Here is a 15,107-nt window from a genome sequence, read left to right as displayed (position 1 = left end):
CCGAGGCTTCACAGGGTTGTCGACCATACGCCTCCTGAAAGACGTGGGAGTCAGGGGAGGAAGGCTGAGGAAGGCAACAAAGGAACTGGCTGAGGAGGCGGAGAAAGGGAGCTTTTGGCTCTGGCTGCGGAGGAAGGACAGAACCTGGGGGAATAACACCTAACCCCCAGATAACAGTTGCAGGGAATAACACCTTTCAGCTGCAGGGGGTGACAGGGAGACGTCCCTGTCACTGCCCCGCCACCAGGAGACGTTCCAGGATTAAAGGGGCGAAACGTTGGTGAATGGTGGTTCCTGGCTGATGACCCTGCAGCTGACCCATGGGCACCGGAGGAGGTGCGACAGGCAGAAATGCCAAGCAGGATTTAACACCCTCCTGTATTATCCTGAAGTTCTGGGAAACCCAGTGGCTACTGTGAATAGGGCAGTTGGAGTCCAGGGAAGACTGGAGGACATCCAGGAAAGACTGGATGACGGCAGGGAAAGACCGCACGGGGAGTGGGCGGCTAGTAACCCAACCCACCGGTCTCTCACCAGAGAGACACCCAACTCTGACTACGAAGAACAAAAAGAAGCAACAACCCGTGGGCCCTCCGAGAGGCGGGATGAAAGATGGGCCCAACAGGACGGACTACATGGTAACGACGGCAATGGAAAAGGATAACGAGACACCCAGAACACCAGGAAATGAGGAGAAGGTCCTCCGAAAGTGTGCATGTGGATGGGAGAAAGTGACCACGTTTAGGGGCGTACGGATCCACCAGGGGAAAGCAAAGTGTGGACAGAATGGCCAGCAGCAACCTTGCACTGCAACAGCAGGTGAGACAAGAGGGACCAAAAGCCAGGGCAAAAACCACAGAGCCAATGGACCCAATGTTGCTGAAGGCAGGAGGATGACAGGGGAAGAAGGCCCACTGGTGGAGAACGAGTCCCCACGTGAGCACGAAGACCAAGTCCTCACCACACCAGACAGAACAGAGCCAATCGCAGAGACCAAGAAACCCGCCAGAAAGAACAAGATCAAGTGGCCAAAGTCTAGTGAAGCAGAGGCATGGCGTGCACTGGACACATACCTGATCAAGACCCTACAGGAGTCACTGCAAGGAGGGGCAGAGGCCAAGCTGAATCGGATTGGGGACATCATATACCAGACCTGCAAGGACAGGTTTGGAGAGATCGTTTCCAGACAGAGGTCCATCCAAAGAGAGAAGGGAAGGAGAGAGAAGGAAATCCTCCAGCTGGTACAAAGGCGTCGCCAACTCCGGAAAAGCTGAAGAAAGGCCACTCTTGTGGAGAAAGAAGGACTGAAAGCCCTATGGGAAGAGGTCAGGAAAAGACTAGCCTTGCTTCGCAGAGCTGAGCGCATCCGAAAACGCAGCAAGCGGAAGCAGAAAGAGAGAGCCAGCTTCTTCAAGGATCCCTTCAAGCATGCCAGACAGCTGCTGGAGGAAAAGAAGACTGGCAAGCTTGAAACTACCAGGGAGCAATTGGAACAGCATGTCAGAAAGCAGTACAGCGATCCACAAAGGAATGTCCCCTTAGGAACACCAGGATATTTACCGCAGCCTGCACAACCAACTGTTGAGTTTAACACCATGCCTCCCAAGCTCAGTGAGGTTAGGCAAGTTGTGGAGAAAGCGAGGTCTTCTTCTGCACCAGGCCCCAATGGTGTCCCCTACAAGCTCTATAAGAACTGCCCTAAGGTACTAGAGCTGCTATGGTACCTAATGAGAACTGCCTGGAAAAAACAACTCATTCCAGCAGAGTGGCAAAGAGCAGTAGCGGTTTTCATTCCCAAGGAAACAAACTCCAAGGACATAGGGCAGTTCCGTAACATCGCCCTTCTAAACGTAGAGGGAAAGATCTTTTTCTCGGTGCTAGCCAGAAGGATGACGACCTACCTGCTCCAGAACAAATACATCGACACCAACTGTCAGAAGGCAGGGGTGCCAGGGTTCCCAGGATGTGTGGAGCACTCCACAATGATCTGGGACCAGATCCAGAGGGCTAAGCGCGACAAGACTGACCTGCATGTCGTCTGGCTTGACCTGGCCAATGCATATGGATCTGTCCCACACCAGCTGATCATCTACGCCATGGAGTTCTTCCACATGCCTGCTTGCATCAGAAGCATGGTAAAAAGCTATTTTAACAACCTGCAAATGTGCTTCTCTGCCCTTGACTTCACTACTGGATGGCAGCGGCTTGAAGTCGGAATAGCGATGGGGTGTGCCATTTCACCTACACTGTTTGTAGCAGCGTTTGAAATAATCCTCATCGGTGCAAGGCAGATGGCAGGAGGAATAAAACTGCCAACTGGCCAGAGGCTCCCCCCGCTAAGGAGCTACATGGACGACGTCACCACCCTCCTTCAGACAGCACCATGTACAGCAAGACTGCTGAGGAGGATTGATGAGCTGATGTCATGGGCAAGGATGAAGATCAAGCCCTCCAAGTCCCGTAGCCTGTCACTCAGGAGAGGTGTCCGGAACGACAGCACCACCTTCGTCGTCGGGGGAGAGAAGATCCCACTCCTTGCAGAGCAGCCCATCAAAAGCCTTGGGAGGCAGTACACTGCTGAGCTTTCTGACAAGCAAATGGGGAAAACCGTTATGAAGCAGCTCTCTGATGGCTTGACGAGAATTGACCAAAGCCAACTACCGGGCAAATACAAGGTCTGGTGTTACCAATTTACACTCTACCAGAGACTGCTGTGGCCCCTGAAAATGAGTGAGATCCCCTCATCAACCGTGAGTAGGATGGATGGGAAAGCCAATTCATTTATCCGAAAGTGGTTGGGGCTGCCACGGTGCCTCTCTGAAGCTGGCCTATTTGGGAGGAACATGCTCCAGCTACCCCTAAGATCGCTACAGCTGGGCTACATGCAAGAAAAGACCAGGTTGGTGCTCGAGCTACGGGAGTCCACAGATGAGCTGGTTAGGAATGCTAATGCCAGGGTCCTGACTGGCCGCAAGTGGAACGCCCAGACCAAGGTCGACCAAGCGGTAAGCCGGCTGCAGCACAAGGAGATTGTAGGCAGGGTGCAGGTAGGAAGAGCAGGCCTAGGATGGGGAGAAGCACCACGCTTCTGGTCCAAGGCCCAACACAAGGAAAGAAAGGAAATGGTGGTGGCGGAGGTGATGAGGATGGAGGAAGACCGCTATAAGATCAAGGCTGTGTCTCAGGGACGACAAGGAAGCTGGACAACCTGGGAGGGAATCTCAACCAGGAACATCAGTTGGTCAGACTTGTGGAAGATCCCACAGGCAAGACTTAGCTTCCTTATCCGCTCAACATATGACACGCTTCCCTGTCCTCGGAACCTTCATCAGTGGTTCGGAAACGAGGAATGTTGTGCACTCTGCAATGCTCCCAACGCAAGCCTCCAGCACATCTTGTCAGGCTGCAAAGTGGCCCTCTCACAGGGCCGCTATAGATGGCGCCACGACCAGGTCTTGAGAAAGCTAGCCGAAGTGCTGGAGGAGCGCAGAAAGGGTAGTAGAACACCATCGCCAGCAGAGGACCCCACCATCTTTGTCGCAGAAGGAGGAATCAGAAGCTTCAAGCAAAGAGAAACCTCAAGGCCCTTCACTACTGGCCAGGAGTGGAGCATGAAGGTTGACCTGGACAGGAAGCTTCAGTTTCCCACAGAAATCACCACCACATCTCTCCGACCAGACATTGTGGCGTGGTCCATAAAGGCAAGAGCGGTAGCCCTCATTGAGCTCACTGTGCCAATAGAGGAAGGGATCGAAGCTGCCTTTGAGCGAAAAAAGGCCAAGTATTCAGAGCTGGCTGCAGAGTGCCGGGAGGCGGGCTGGAAGACTACCATCTACCCAGTAGAGGTCGGATGCCGAGGCTTCACAGGGTTGTCGACCATACGCCTCCTGAAAGACGTGGGAGTCAGGGGAGGAAGGCTGAGGAAGGCAACAAAGGAACTGGCTGAGGAGGCGGAGAAAGGGAGCTTTTGGCTCTGGCTGCGGAGGAAGGACAGAACCTGGGGGAATAACACCTAACCCCCAGATAACAGTTGCAGGGAATAACATCTTTCAGCTGCAGGGGGTGACAGGGAGACGTCCCTGTCACTGCCCCGCCACCAGGAGACGTTCCAGGATTAAAGGGGCGAAACGTTGGTGAATGGTGGTTCCTGGCTGATGACCCTGCAGCTGACCCATGGGCACCGGAGGAGGTGCGACAGGCAGAAATGCCAAGCAGGATTTAACACCCTCCTGTATTATCCTGATACTTAATCATAGCTGGGAGAGCCTCCTTCCAATCAAAACAAATATGATGAAAAAATTCAAAGATTGCTTTAAATCTGAATTGTAAAAATTTAAGTTGAACAGAGGTATGAATAGCTGAGTTAAAATTGTCTAGTCAAACATCAACACAGTTTGAAGTACTTGCTTTTTCTACATCAGCCATCTTCTCCATCCATTCCTACAGGAAAAAGGAGGCAGAAATCAGCACACAACCAACCAAACACACAAACTAACAGTTGTGATGGGATTTGTGAGAACAAGTAGGATTTACCTGATCCTTTTTCTCCAGAGCTAAAGCCATCCCCTCGGCCATTTTGGCTCTGCTGCTCTGATGAGACTCGTTCTGCTCTTGGAGTTTCTTAATCGATGCTGTTCAGTGATAGGAAATAGAAACATAACCATACGAAGGTTTATATGTCAAAAATATAGCGGCTTTGTTAGTAGCTGTGAAAAGATTAGGTGTTCTCCCTAAGAGCAAACAAAATAAAAAGATATAAACAAAAGCAAGGAAGGAGGAGTGATGCATAGCAACAGAGAAAAAAGGCAGAGAGGCTATTATTGAAGAATCTGTGAAGGAAAAATAAATCCACCCTGTTTAGAAAAATGAACGCCATGTTTTCCATTACTGCAAACATTAGCAGTTGTTAGTTAAGAGCATTAATTGGGTAAACACCACAAAAATCAACACACCTCATATAAACTTCAAACATTTTCTCCCTCATGTCTCCTGAGATCATATTTATCCTCAGACCAACATTATCTTACTACAGATCCTTCATTTATTAGACATTTATGCCTGTATTTCCTAAATGGTTCTTCTCTCCCTGAAAGGAGATGCATTTAAATAAAACATATTGGGTTTTTTATTCTTATAGAGAAAAATAAATGAGTCTCTCTATAAGGTATTAATACTCTTACTGTTTTCCCCTGTTTTTCATGAATGTAACGATCATAAACAGGATTTTTTGAATCTTATGACTAATTTTACCATTTAAAAAACACACTTCTATAGATACTTCAGACAAATTTTTATTCAAGCACTTTTTCTAAATATTATTTCAAATTTTTATGTTTCAGAATATTGATTATGCATTTTGTGTGTGTGTCGTTTCTCCGCTCACTCCTTACGTACATAAATAATAGGGGTGGAATGGTTCACAAAATCCACGGTTCGGTTCGGTTCACGGTTGCGTGGTCACTGTTTTCGGTTCGGTGTTGATTGTTACCCCGAAATCCCATAAAAATGTATGAAATTAATGAAAAAAATCAAAAGAAATTAATGAATTGTAATTATTTTTAATGATCCACGGAAACCCTGGATCATTTCCGCATGTTTTGCTGCTTTGAATTTAATCATCTCGCGCATGCCCTCTACCATCTCCAAGGAACTCAGAGGGGAGCAGACGGGAGCGCAGCGGGGCGGGGCGGAGCGGAGCGCTGACGGAGTATTTGGGATTTCGGGGTTAGCATGACATGTTGGTCATGTTGCTGTTAGCATAAACAAAACTTGTTGCACAATGCTTGCACACTGTTGCACTTTTATCCACAACTGTCTTTCCGCCGTCATCGTAGGTCACTCTAAATGCAACGTGGTCCCATACAGCAGACCTATAAAGTGCTGCTGGCACGTCTTCCAACTCCTGTTCTTTCCCACTCGCCATACCCACACAATTCTACACAACAACTGATTTTTTTCTGCTACGCTGCTTCGCTTCTTCTTCTTCTTGTTTACTACTGGTGGTTGGCTTTGGTCGCAGTACCGCCACCTTCTGCTCTGGAGTGTAATCGCTTCGCCTATGAGAAAATGGAGCAGCGCATGAACCGAACGCAACACACGCGAACCGAACCGAGACACTCGAACCGAACGGTTCGGACGATTTTCATAAACCTTTCCATCCCTAATAAATAAGCGCCACCTTTCCAGCCCGCCTCTAAACTTCCAATACTTCATTGAAAAGCTCATCTCAGTGGGTAACAAAATACGTAAGTCAAAGTTTGATTGGTCACTGAGTTGTGGAGTTCTAGCTACGGGAAAACTACAGTGACGCATGCGCCTGGGCATGGCGTTTCTTACAGAAGGAATATTCCCGACGTATTCTGGATACTTAGAAGGGAACTTAGGCTTGATTTTGGGAGAAAACAGATTGGTGAATAAGCCCATGTAACGTAGATCATCTAAAATGGTTTACATAGTTCAGAAGACACACAAAAAATGAGCCGTTATCCACTTTATATTTACTTTATCATGGGGGAAAAACTCAGCTTTGGAGGATTATTACGATGTGATTTTATTTTATGGGGAAAAAAACATGATATTACTTTTTTGTGGAGTGCTATTTACAAAATTAGCCCATTTATGTGAGGAACAAACGTGTGTTGGAATAGCAGAAGCGGAAAACAAGGTAAGATGTGAAAATTAAGAATGCTAATTTGATGACAGATAAGTGATTTGTGTTTGTGGGGAATAGTTGGCTTACAATTGAGTTGATGGTCGTTTTCTTTAGGATCACCTCATTCTAAAGAGGTACAACATGTTGGGTTTTTCTTTACAAATAAGCTTGCTATCCAGAACAAAGTGTGGCATCAAAATGTCTCAGAGCCAGGCGGTGGGAGCTAAGGGGTTAAACATAGTTTCTATCTTTTTGCTTTTTTTTTTAGATGAAACTCCTCTATCTTTTCTGCTTTAAAGGCATTCTGTATAGGATGGTCCTGAAGCGAGGCTTTGCTTTAAGAAGTTGGACACTACTGGTGTAACCTGGGCTTTACCCCCTTTCCAATTAAACGCACTAAAGATTATTGATCTAACGCAACGAAGGGTAAAATAAGGGAAAAGGGTAGTAATACCTTTCTGATCCCTAGAACAATTTGCTACATAAACTACTTAACGCACAGATAACCCAGTGAAACGCTTTGGTCTTTAAATACAGTCTAGAACTGAGATGTAAAGGATCAAAAAGCATGAAAAAATTCACTGTGAAGGTTGAACACTGGCAAAAAAAACTCATCGGACGAACAGGTGTGGCTGCAATCATTATCATCTCATTAAACATGCAGAAAGCTGCAACAGCCATCAATGAAAAGGCAACCAAAAAAAGGACAAATTCCAAAAGCCCACTCTAATCAAATATCAAAAGAATATCTTGGGTGGATTTTTAGATTGAAAAAAAAAAAAAAAAAAAAGCAGATTTGAAACTGAGCAGTAAGAAGGTTAATGGCAGGAAGTATAGATGTGATTGGTGAAGCTAAGCAAAGTGGAAAGATGAGCAAGAGAAAGGAAGCTAATTGGGAGGAGAGGAGCGGTACGTACAATCCTGATGCCTTTCTAAAGCAATTTCAAGCTTCTCCTTGGTCTTCTGCATAATTCGTAGCTGCTCAGCGTAGTCTAGCGTTGAGGGGTAGAGTGTTGGGATGAGGTTTAAACGTCACATGTGAATACATCCACACACCAAACAGTAACAGACCAGTCAGGAGATGAGCAGGGGACGATATGAACAAACGGACAAGGAGAAACAAAAGGGAGAATGATTGAGAAACAATGGAAGGTAAAGTTACTGATGATTTTTACACCTGAGGAGCTCATTTAAATGCTCTATGACTCCTCAGCCTTTTCTGTGGGAGAAACATCACTGCAGCTACTAAAGGTGGGGGGGTGCAGGGCAAGTAAATAAAAAAAAAAACATTTCACCAAAGGAAAAAAAGAGCAGTTTCACAATCATGTTCATCAGAAAGATCAGTAAGAATTGACATTGCTTTACTTTGTCCTACGGTTTATTCCAAACTAATACTTTAGTATTTTGGGGGGATTTTTTTATTTTTTTATTAGAGCAAAAGTCTGTGGTAAATTCACAGCACAGCAATTAATAGAATTCATAAAACTGCTTAATTTCTCTATGAGAAGAAAGAAAAATAACTAAATAATACACTCATATTTGGACCATTATAGCAGTTGATGAGAAAGGATGCGTTTTAAAAACTTTAATTTCAACCACAGATCAGTGCTGCAGCTCTTTATTAGGAAGGTTTCCCTTCTGGCACAGCAGCTCAGGACAAAAATTGGATACTACACTTTAATCATGACTCCTCCATAAAACAAATGAACCAAATTGGTGTTAAAACAGTTGAACTCAAACAGCTCAGATATTTGTTGTACCACAAAGAGGCGTTTAATTCTTCCAGCCCTCAGGCATATTTCCAGGGTGTTAGCTTACAGCAGGCTGATTTTCCCCAAAGCCAAACATGTTTGAAGATGCTGAAAACAGATTTTAAGCATCATAACTGGTTCTAAAAGCTACACAACAGGAATCATGGTGGATTCTTGGGGAAGCCTGTCATGAATGGAAGTCCAGAAATGCAACATGATTCTGAAAACTCAAAGTTAGCCTCCATCAGAAATGTGACGCGTTTAGAAATAAATCAGAAGAAGTACAGATCCTCCGTACGTCAAACAAACTGGGCTTCCAAACGTTCCCAGGTTAGGAACTAGATGTTCTAGAGAAAACACGCATTAACTGCAGCATTGAGTTAGAAATACTAACATTACTAACTGCTGGTAAAGTTCACCTGCACTCCTGACTGTTACTATTGTAACTCTTTATATGCATCTTGCCCTACTCACTGCCGACTGATTATTTACAGCACCAATTGTTTACATTTACATCTGCAATAACGTACTTTAACTGTAATATGCAATTACCTTCCACTGCACTTTAATTTAGATAGCTTCTGGCCAAACTCTATTTATTCATTGTATAGTAAAACCCATCTGTATATATGCTATTGTACATGACTGTAAAAACCTTTTTTATTGTAATATCCACCTGTATATTATATTTGGTACATATCCAGCTTAAATTTAGTTTATAACACTAGTGATCTATATATTATATTCATTATTTATAACAGTATTCATCTCTATGTTCATTCAGTAGAAACCCACATCCTGTATTTATGGAACCATTATTTATTCTGCACTTGCTGCTTTTGCACTTCTGGTTAGACCTGAACTGCATTTCGTTGCCTTGTACCGGTACCTGTGTAATGACAATAAAGTTGAATCTAATCTAATCTAATATAGTTGAAGATGCTTAAGCCAAATGTCCTCTCTTTTATCTTATAACCTATGTTTAAAATATCATTAAAGCTGTGTTTAACAACCAAATATGCTGGATATCGTCTTTACTAGGGATTTATAATATATATCGCTATCAACCATTTTTAAACATATGGGTATTGGTCTGATAATCAAAGCTGGGTTGACGTTAATGGCTGATATTTAAACCCGTCTAGATGCTGTTTTTGATCTAGTAGAGGATTTGTGAAGGTGTGTTTGTTTTGTTATGCTACGTGGACAGTATGTAGAGCAGGATAGTGGGCGTTCAGCTGAATGCTGATTAGCATTGAATGCGCTGTGGCTGGTTTCTCACCGTTTCCAAAGTGAAGGGAAATATATAACATTGGTTATCAAACTCTAATATAGGTCCATCATTCCTCTGCCCATAAATAAAATAATTAACATTGAAGGAAGAAAGAGTAGAGAAACCGTTTCTTTAAGGCTTTTCCTTGATTCTCTTAGTTGTATTTTAGTTTCTAAAACTAAAATTCAACAACATTCTGATCAGAAGCTCTGGTAGAAAAAAGGGAGTATTATTCACTGGTTTATCTTCATATAATCGGGTGGTTTTCTTTTTTCTGGGCCGTTTTTCTAATGATCCTCAACTTTCATTTTGAATAGCGATGCACAGTATTATAAAACAATATCAGATGTCGGCCATTTTGCCAATATAATTGACAGGTACAGTATATAAGGATGTGTTTATGTGACAAACTAGTGAGGATTCTGCCTGACCTGCAGGTCCCAGACAGCTCATGCGTGAGTCTGTCACAGAAGGGATGTAGAAGTAAAAATGTCGAAGGTATTGAAGTTTTTCAAAGTTTTAGAAACAGATTGAAAAACTGCTATTTGCAATAATGCAGCAGAGAGAGAAACACATGGCGTCTGTAAATAGGTCTAAGGAAGGAAATATTGTTATTGCCCAGTTGCTTTGCAAAATAAAAGCATTTTAAATAGATTTTAGACTTAGACAACTTTTATTGTCATTTTGTATTCGCAGAGTGTATACAATGTGAAACTTTGTTTATTACAACTTTTCAGACATTAAAGGAACATTTCTATTTCATAAAGTGCAACAGTGGTCAAATGTAAACAGTGTGGGAGAAAAAAACATGGTGGAATAAACGCACTGATATGGAAGTTCAGTGCATTAATAAATAAGGTGCAATTATGCAGTATTTTTTGTTTAGTGTTAAAAATCCAACTTCCTGCATCCCTAATTTAGAATTGAAGCAAAGTCTTCTGTTTTCTGCAGCTGATGAATGATTCGGAGTCACAGTACCATCCAGAAACACGCAGTAAAAGGCTTTACCTTCTTCTCACTTATCATACCTGAAAGCTTGGCCTCCAGTTTCCGGATCTGATCATTTCTACGAAGAAGTTGGGCTGACAAGTCGTCCCTGGAGCTGCTGCCATCAGATGCCTAAGTTAAAAAAAAAAATAAATAAATAAAATGTAATTCAGACCTCCATCGGAGGGAACTTTAAAACAAAACCAGATAAAATTTCTAAATTGCAGTCGCAGGTGATAAAAGATCTTTGAATATCAAACAGCTCTATCCCCCCTCAAAAACAAAAATCACATTATGTGGAAAACCCACCACAAAGTGTATTTAAAGCTCTGTTTTTGTTTTTATATTAGATTGCTTAAATATTCTTACCAGAATCCTAACCTTACCAGAAAATTTTTTATAAGTAATAATTTAAAAAAAAAGAATTTGGGGGGGAAGACATTATTCCATTAATATAAAAGAAAACCAAAACTTTTTTCTCACAGATGTTTAGTATTTGAATGAAGCCATTTATTGCCAAACAACTGTGTTTATCTATTTATGTATTAATCATAATGACAACAGAAACTACCCAAGAGATGTGATGAACCTACCCTGATGATTTTAGCCTGATCACAAGTGGATCAGATGGATCTGAATGGCTGCTAAAAGTTTGTTTTTTAAAGTTCTACAAGTTTCTGACAAATCCCTGCATCTTCCACTCAGTGCTACAGGGAAATGTCTGGTTTCTTAGTGTCGGGAAAAGCAAATTAATAATCAAAAGGATTTTTAGAAAACAGGCAACTAGACAAAACAGGAGGGGGATTTAACGCTGTCCGAGGAACTGAGAATGCCAAACTGCAGTTTTCAATCTCCCATTAATAAGAGGAAAATTAGGATAAAAAAAGAACCCTGGTCCGATAGAACAATGAACATTTCAGGAACAGCAGAATTGCATTGTTTGGATACAAGGAAATTACCTCAAAATAACGTTTAACTGTGAAATAAAGGGGTGTCTTTGGGTTTAAAAAGCAAGATAAACGGCTGCATGGTCAAGGCTCAGATGAAAGTAATTAACATTCAATGGTAAAAAGTTTCCTGCTTACAAGACGTCGAACAGCACAGAGATCAGCCTCAACATTTCTGAAATAAAGGCCTTTGCAGTAAATGGACCAAACCTGAACTTTTTAGCTACAAACAAAACCCTCTGGAAGCTAACGCTGAAACGCGCACTAATCCTACTGGAGGTGGATCGCTGGTGCTTTAGGGATGAGTTAGCTGCCAAAGTATGGGGCATTTGGTCAACATTAATGCATAATTCTACCTAGATGTTCCAACATGAGAACGTTAAAAACCACTAGGCGGAGTGGACCTGTCATGGGGTGCTGCAGAACAAACGGATGGTTGTTCTGCAGGGCTTTTCAATTTGCCTGAAAAATGTATAATTAAATATAAAACCTTTTAATATCAGTTATATGCATAATTTGTTTTTTCTTTTTGCCTTTTTGAAATAAGTAACGGGGAAAAATACTGAACTAAAACTGTTACCCAAAACCTTTCTAACCTTAATCTTTAAAAGCCGATGAACCCTCCCACCAAATCTTAGTTTGGCTGTTAGAGCTTATCGTAAATCCTTTCCTCTGCCTGCAACTGAAATTATCTTTTTTATCAGACATAACTAGACACCGATCAAGTGTCTATTACAATATATATAAATACTGTTTTTGTGGCTAGCACTTTTAGTTGGCCATCTCAGTCTCCTGACCTCAATCTTATTGAGTCACTCTGTCGCGATCTCACACAGCCCAGGAATTTAAAGGAACTGGAGGCTTTTTGCCAAAGAGAAAAGGCACCTTTACCATGACTGGTTTAATCCCAGTTACCACCATGGTTTTCAGTGTTAACGAAGGCAATAAAACTTATTCTGTATGCGCACTTCTGTTCTGGGTCATTTCAGTAGTTCCTGCTTTCACCATGATATAAAAAGAGTAGAGACAGTCTTTTGATAATAAATGACTTCACATCATAACTCATCAGGAAGAAAAAAAAAAATGTCATCCCATTCTTTTAAAAAAAGAAAATCCCAACAATGATGATCTCATGATTTCAATGAATGTACTAATTATGAAAGAGTGCAGAGAATAATCTTAACGGCTGGACTGCACCAAAAACGTTCCAAGTAAAACCAACACGCTGCTTCTTCCTACTGAATTATTTAGAGCAACTGATAGGATGGATCTGTAGTCGCCTGGCGAGAGACGACACCAGCCTGTAGGCTCCAACAGACAGAGCTTTAACACATCAGCACAATGGTTTTAGAGAGTAAACAGCAGACTGACAGAAGATACACCCAGAAGGAAAACAGTCACAGAAATAATCTGTGGTTAAAAAAAAGGATTATCTGACAGGTTGAATAAAAACATTAAGGACTTTTTATATTATACCTGTGTTTTTTTTGACCAACCCATCAAGACATCCTTGTTCCACAGCAATGTTGGTCACACCCTTGTCCTGTTGCTCAGACCTGCCGAACTGGTGATAAAGGGCCAGGGCGTCTGAGCTTAAAGGTTGTTAAAATCCAGAGGTTTCTATAACCTTACAGTTCTAAAGAGGGTTTATTTTTTTTACATCTAATTTATGAAATCCAACCTGATCTGAATTGATGGCTCAACTTTGAGCATTAAAACTAAAAATAGCACTTAGATGCTATTACTAAGCACAAAAGGCAGTCATTTCTCAACCTTAATAAAAACAAAACTGCATTTTATTAAAATGTTTATTCCTTCCCTTATATTTTGCTAACCTGACCTTATTTATTGCTTTTTACAATACTAGTAAGTGTTTATATAATTTCAATAATTTGTGACATTATTTGGATAAAATTAAAGAGTTCCCACCGTGGGAAAGAAAGTGTGAAGTTGAGGGCCAAGAAAGTTACTTGTTTTTTTTTTTAAATGATCGAAATAGGAAAAAATATTTGTTTATCTGTAAAATTTTACTGTGTTTTCTCTGCCCAAAGATAATATTAATATCTAATTGAAACAAATACAGACCCATTTATGTAGAAAAAGATGAAAAAAATAATGGCTGCATGTTAGACATCAGTTTCTATAGGTTGTTGTTTTTGTTTTTTATCTAATACCAGACATAAGACTACAAACTACTTACAAAGTCATCCCCAGAGTCTGCTCCCACTGAGGCGATGGATTCCTTGCTGATAGTCCGGGGGATACGGACACCAGTCCTTGGAGCTGTGGCTGCCTCCTCTGCAATCTTTTTCTTTAGTTTAGCAAACATGTTGCTTCCTTCAGAGTCTCTTTTGTAGCGCAGTTTACAGAATCTGCAACATTTGAGACAACATTCATGGATTTTAATGCTCTTTGATCAGAGTTTTGAAGCAAATCTGTGTTATTTTGCATGCAATTTCATACAGGCCTACTGTTGTTTGCATTCAGCTGTATAACAGAAATAAAAGCAACACTTAACAGATGGAAAGGACGGACAAAAGAAGTTGTTGAACCAGCAGTTTAAAATGCAGAATATGACAGTCAGTGCTTTGAGGATTAATCTCATTTGCTCTATGACATCAATTTAATTATCTATGTGAAAACAATTCGAACTGCCTTGCTACGGTGTCTTGTGAGGACAAATTGTCTTTTCAACAACAACGCGATTCAAGGATGTAAAAGCCGGGTTTGGACAGGACAGGTGTAAAAATAAAAGAAAAAAAGAAATAAAATACAATCAATGATTATGTGTGTTGGTATGAAAACACTTTTTTTTTTATTTAGCTAATCACAAGTTGTGGGAGTAAACGAGTTGCCATAAAACACAGCTGCTTATTCTGACTAAATCTAGGCGCACCATTTAGCTAACACACAGCTGTCCTTTCAGTGTTGATCCGATTAGGGTCGTCCAGGCAGACTGTCACTCAATGTTTTGACAACCAGCTAGCTCTGCTGCTTTTAACAATGAAAGTAAATGTTAGCTTTAGCTAGCTTACTCCTTTCCCAAAGTGCCCTGTCTTACCATATTGACACCGACTGAATATTCCCTTGCAGTGTTTTTGGCTTCCTCGGTGGCTTTACATGTTCCCTCTTTTTCGATATACATTTAAAAGCAGCAGAAATAGAGTAATTGAAATTAATATATTACTAAACTCGATGAAACTGTCTCGTCTGGCAAGCTAGCTACTGGGGAGCTAGCTACACGTAATCAGCCAAACACCAGCTGACTTTGCGTGTCAGAGGACAACGTCTCTGCTGATTGGTTAGGAGAATTTATGGGCGTGGCTACGTAGATAGTAGCAGAGGTATTCCCTCAGCGGGCATGAGCTGCAGATAACACAGAAATATAACTATTCACTAAAGAAATGAAGGAATTCAGGTTCAACGATATTTTTATTCTCTAATTTTCAATATAAAGTATTATTTAAAAAATTATCATATTCAAACAACAACTATGG

The 15,107-nt window shown here is 41.8% G+C and overlaps 1 protein-coding gene across 3 annotated transcripts in view; it reads right to left on the bottom strand.

The window, feature by feature from the left end:
- Positions 1–14,879, bottom strand: part of golga1 (golgin A1) — a 32,719-nt gene extending 17,840 nt beyond the window's left edge. For 2 of the 3 annotated variants that reach the window (XM_038294113.1, XM_038294115.1), the window contains exons 1-6: positions 14,672–14,879; positions 13,811–13,982; positions 10,705–10,795; positions 7,570–7,644; positions 4,534–4,631; positions 4,408–4,440 (exon numbers count right to left, since the gene is read on the bottom strand). In XM_038294113.1, the coding sequence (XP_038150041.1) occupies positions 4,408–4,440; positions 4,534–4,631; positions 7,570–7,644; positions 10,705–10,795; positions 13,811–13,939 (426 nt within the window). In that variant the 5' untranslated portion in view covers positions 13,940–13,982; positions 14,672–14,879. The remainder of the gene's footprint in view (positions 1–4,407; positions 4,441–4,533; positions 4,632–7,569; positions 7,645–10,704; positions 10,796–13,810; positions 13,983–14,671) is intronic. The other variant, XM_038294114.1, reaches the window with a different exon arrangement.
- Between the last annotated feature and the right edge of the window lie 228 nt (positions 14,880–15,107).

The sequence above is a fragment of the Cyprinodon tularosa genome, unplaced genomic scaffold (assembly GCF_016077235.1).
Source record: "Cyprinodon tularosa strain WSP-4 unplaced genomic scaffold, ASM1607723v1 ctg334, whole genome shotgun sequence".
NCBI lineage: Eukaryota > Metazoa > Chordata > Actinopteri > Cyprinodontiformes > Cyprinodontidae > Cyprinodon > Cyprinodon tularosa.
This window is presented reverse-complemented; position numbering and strand designations above follow the sequence as displayed.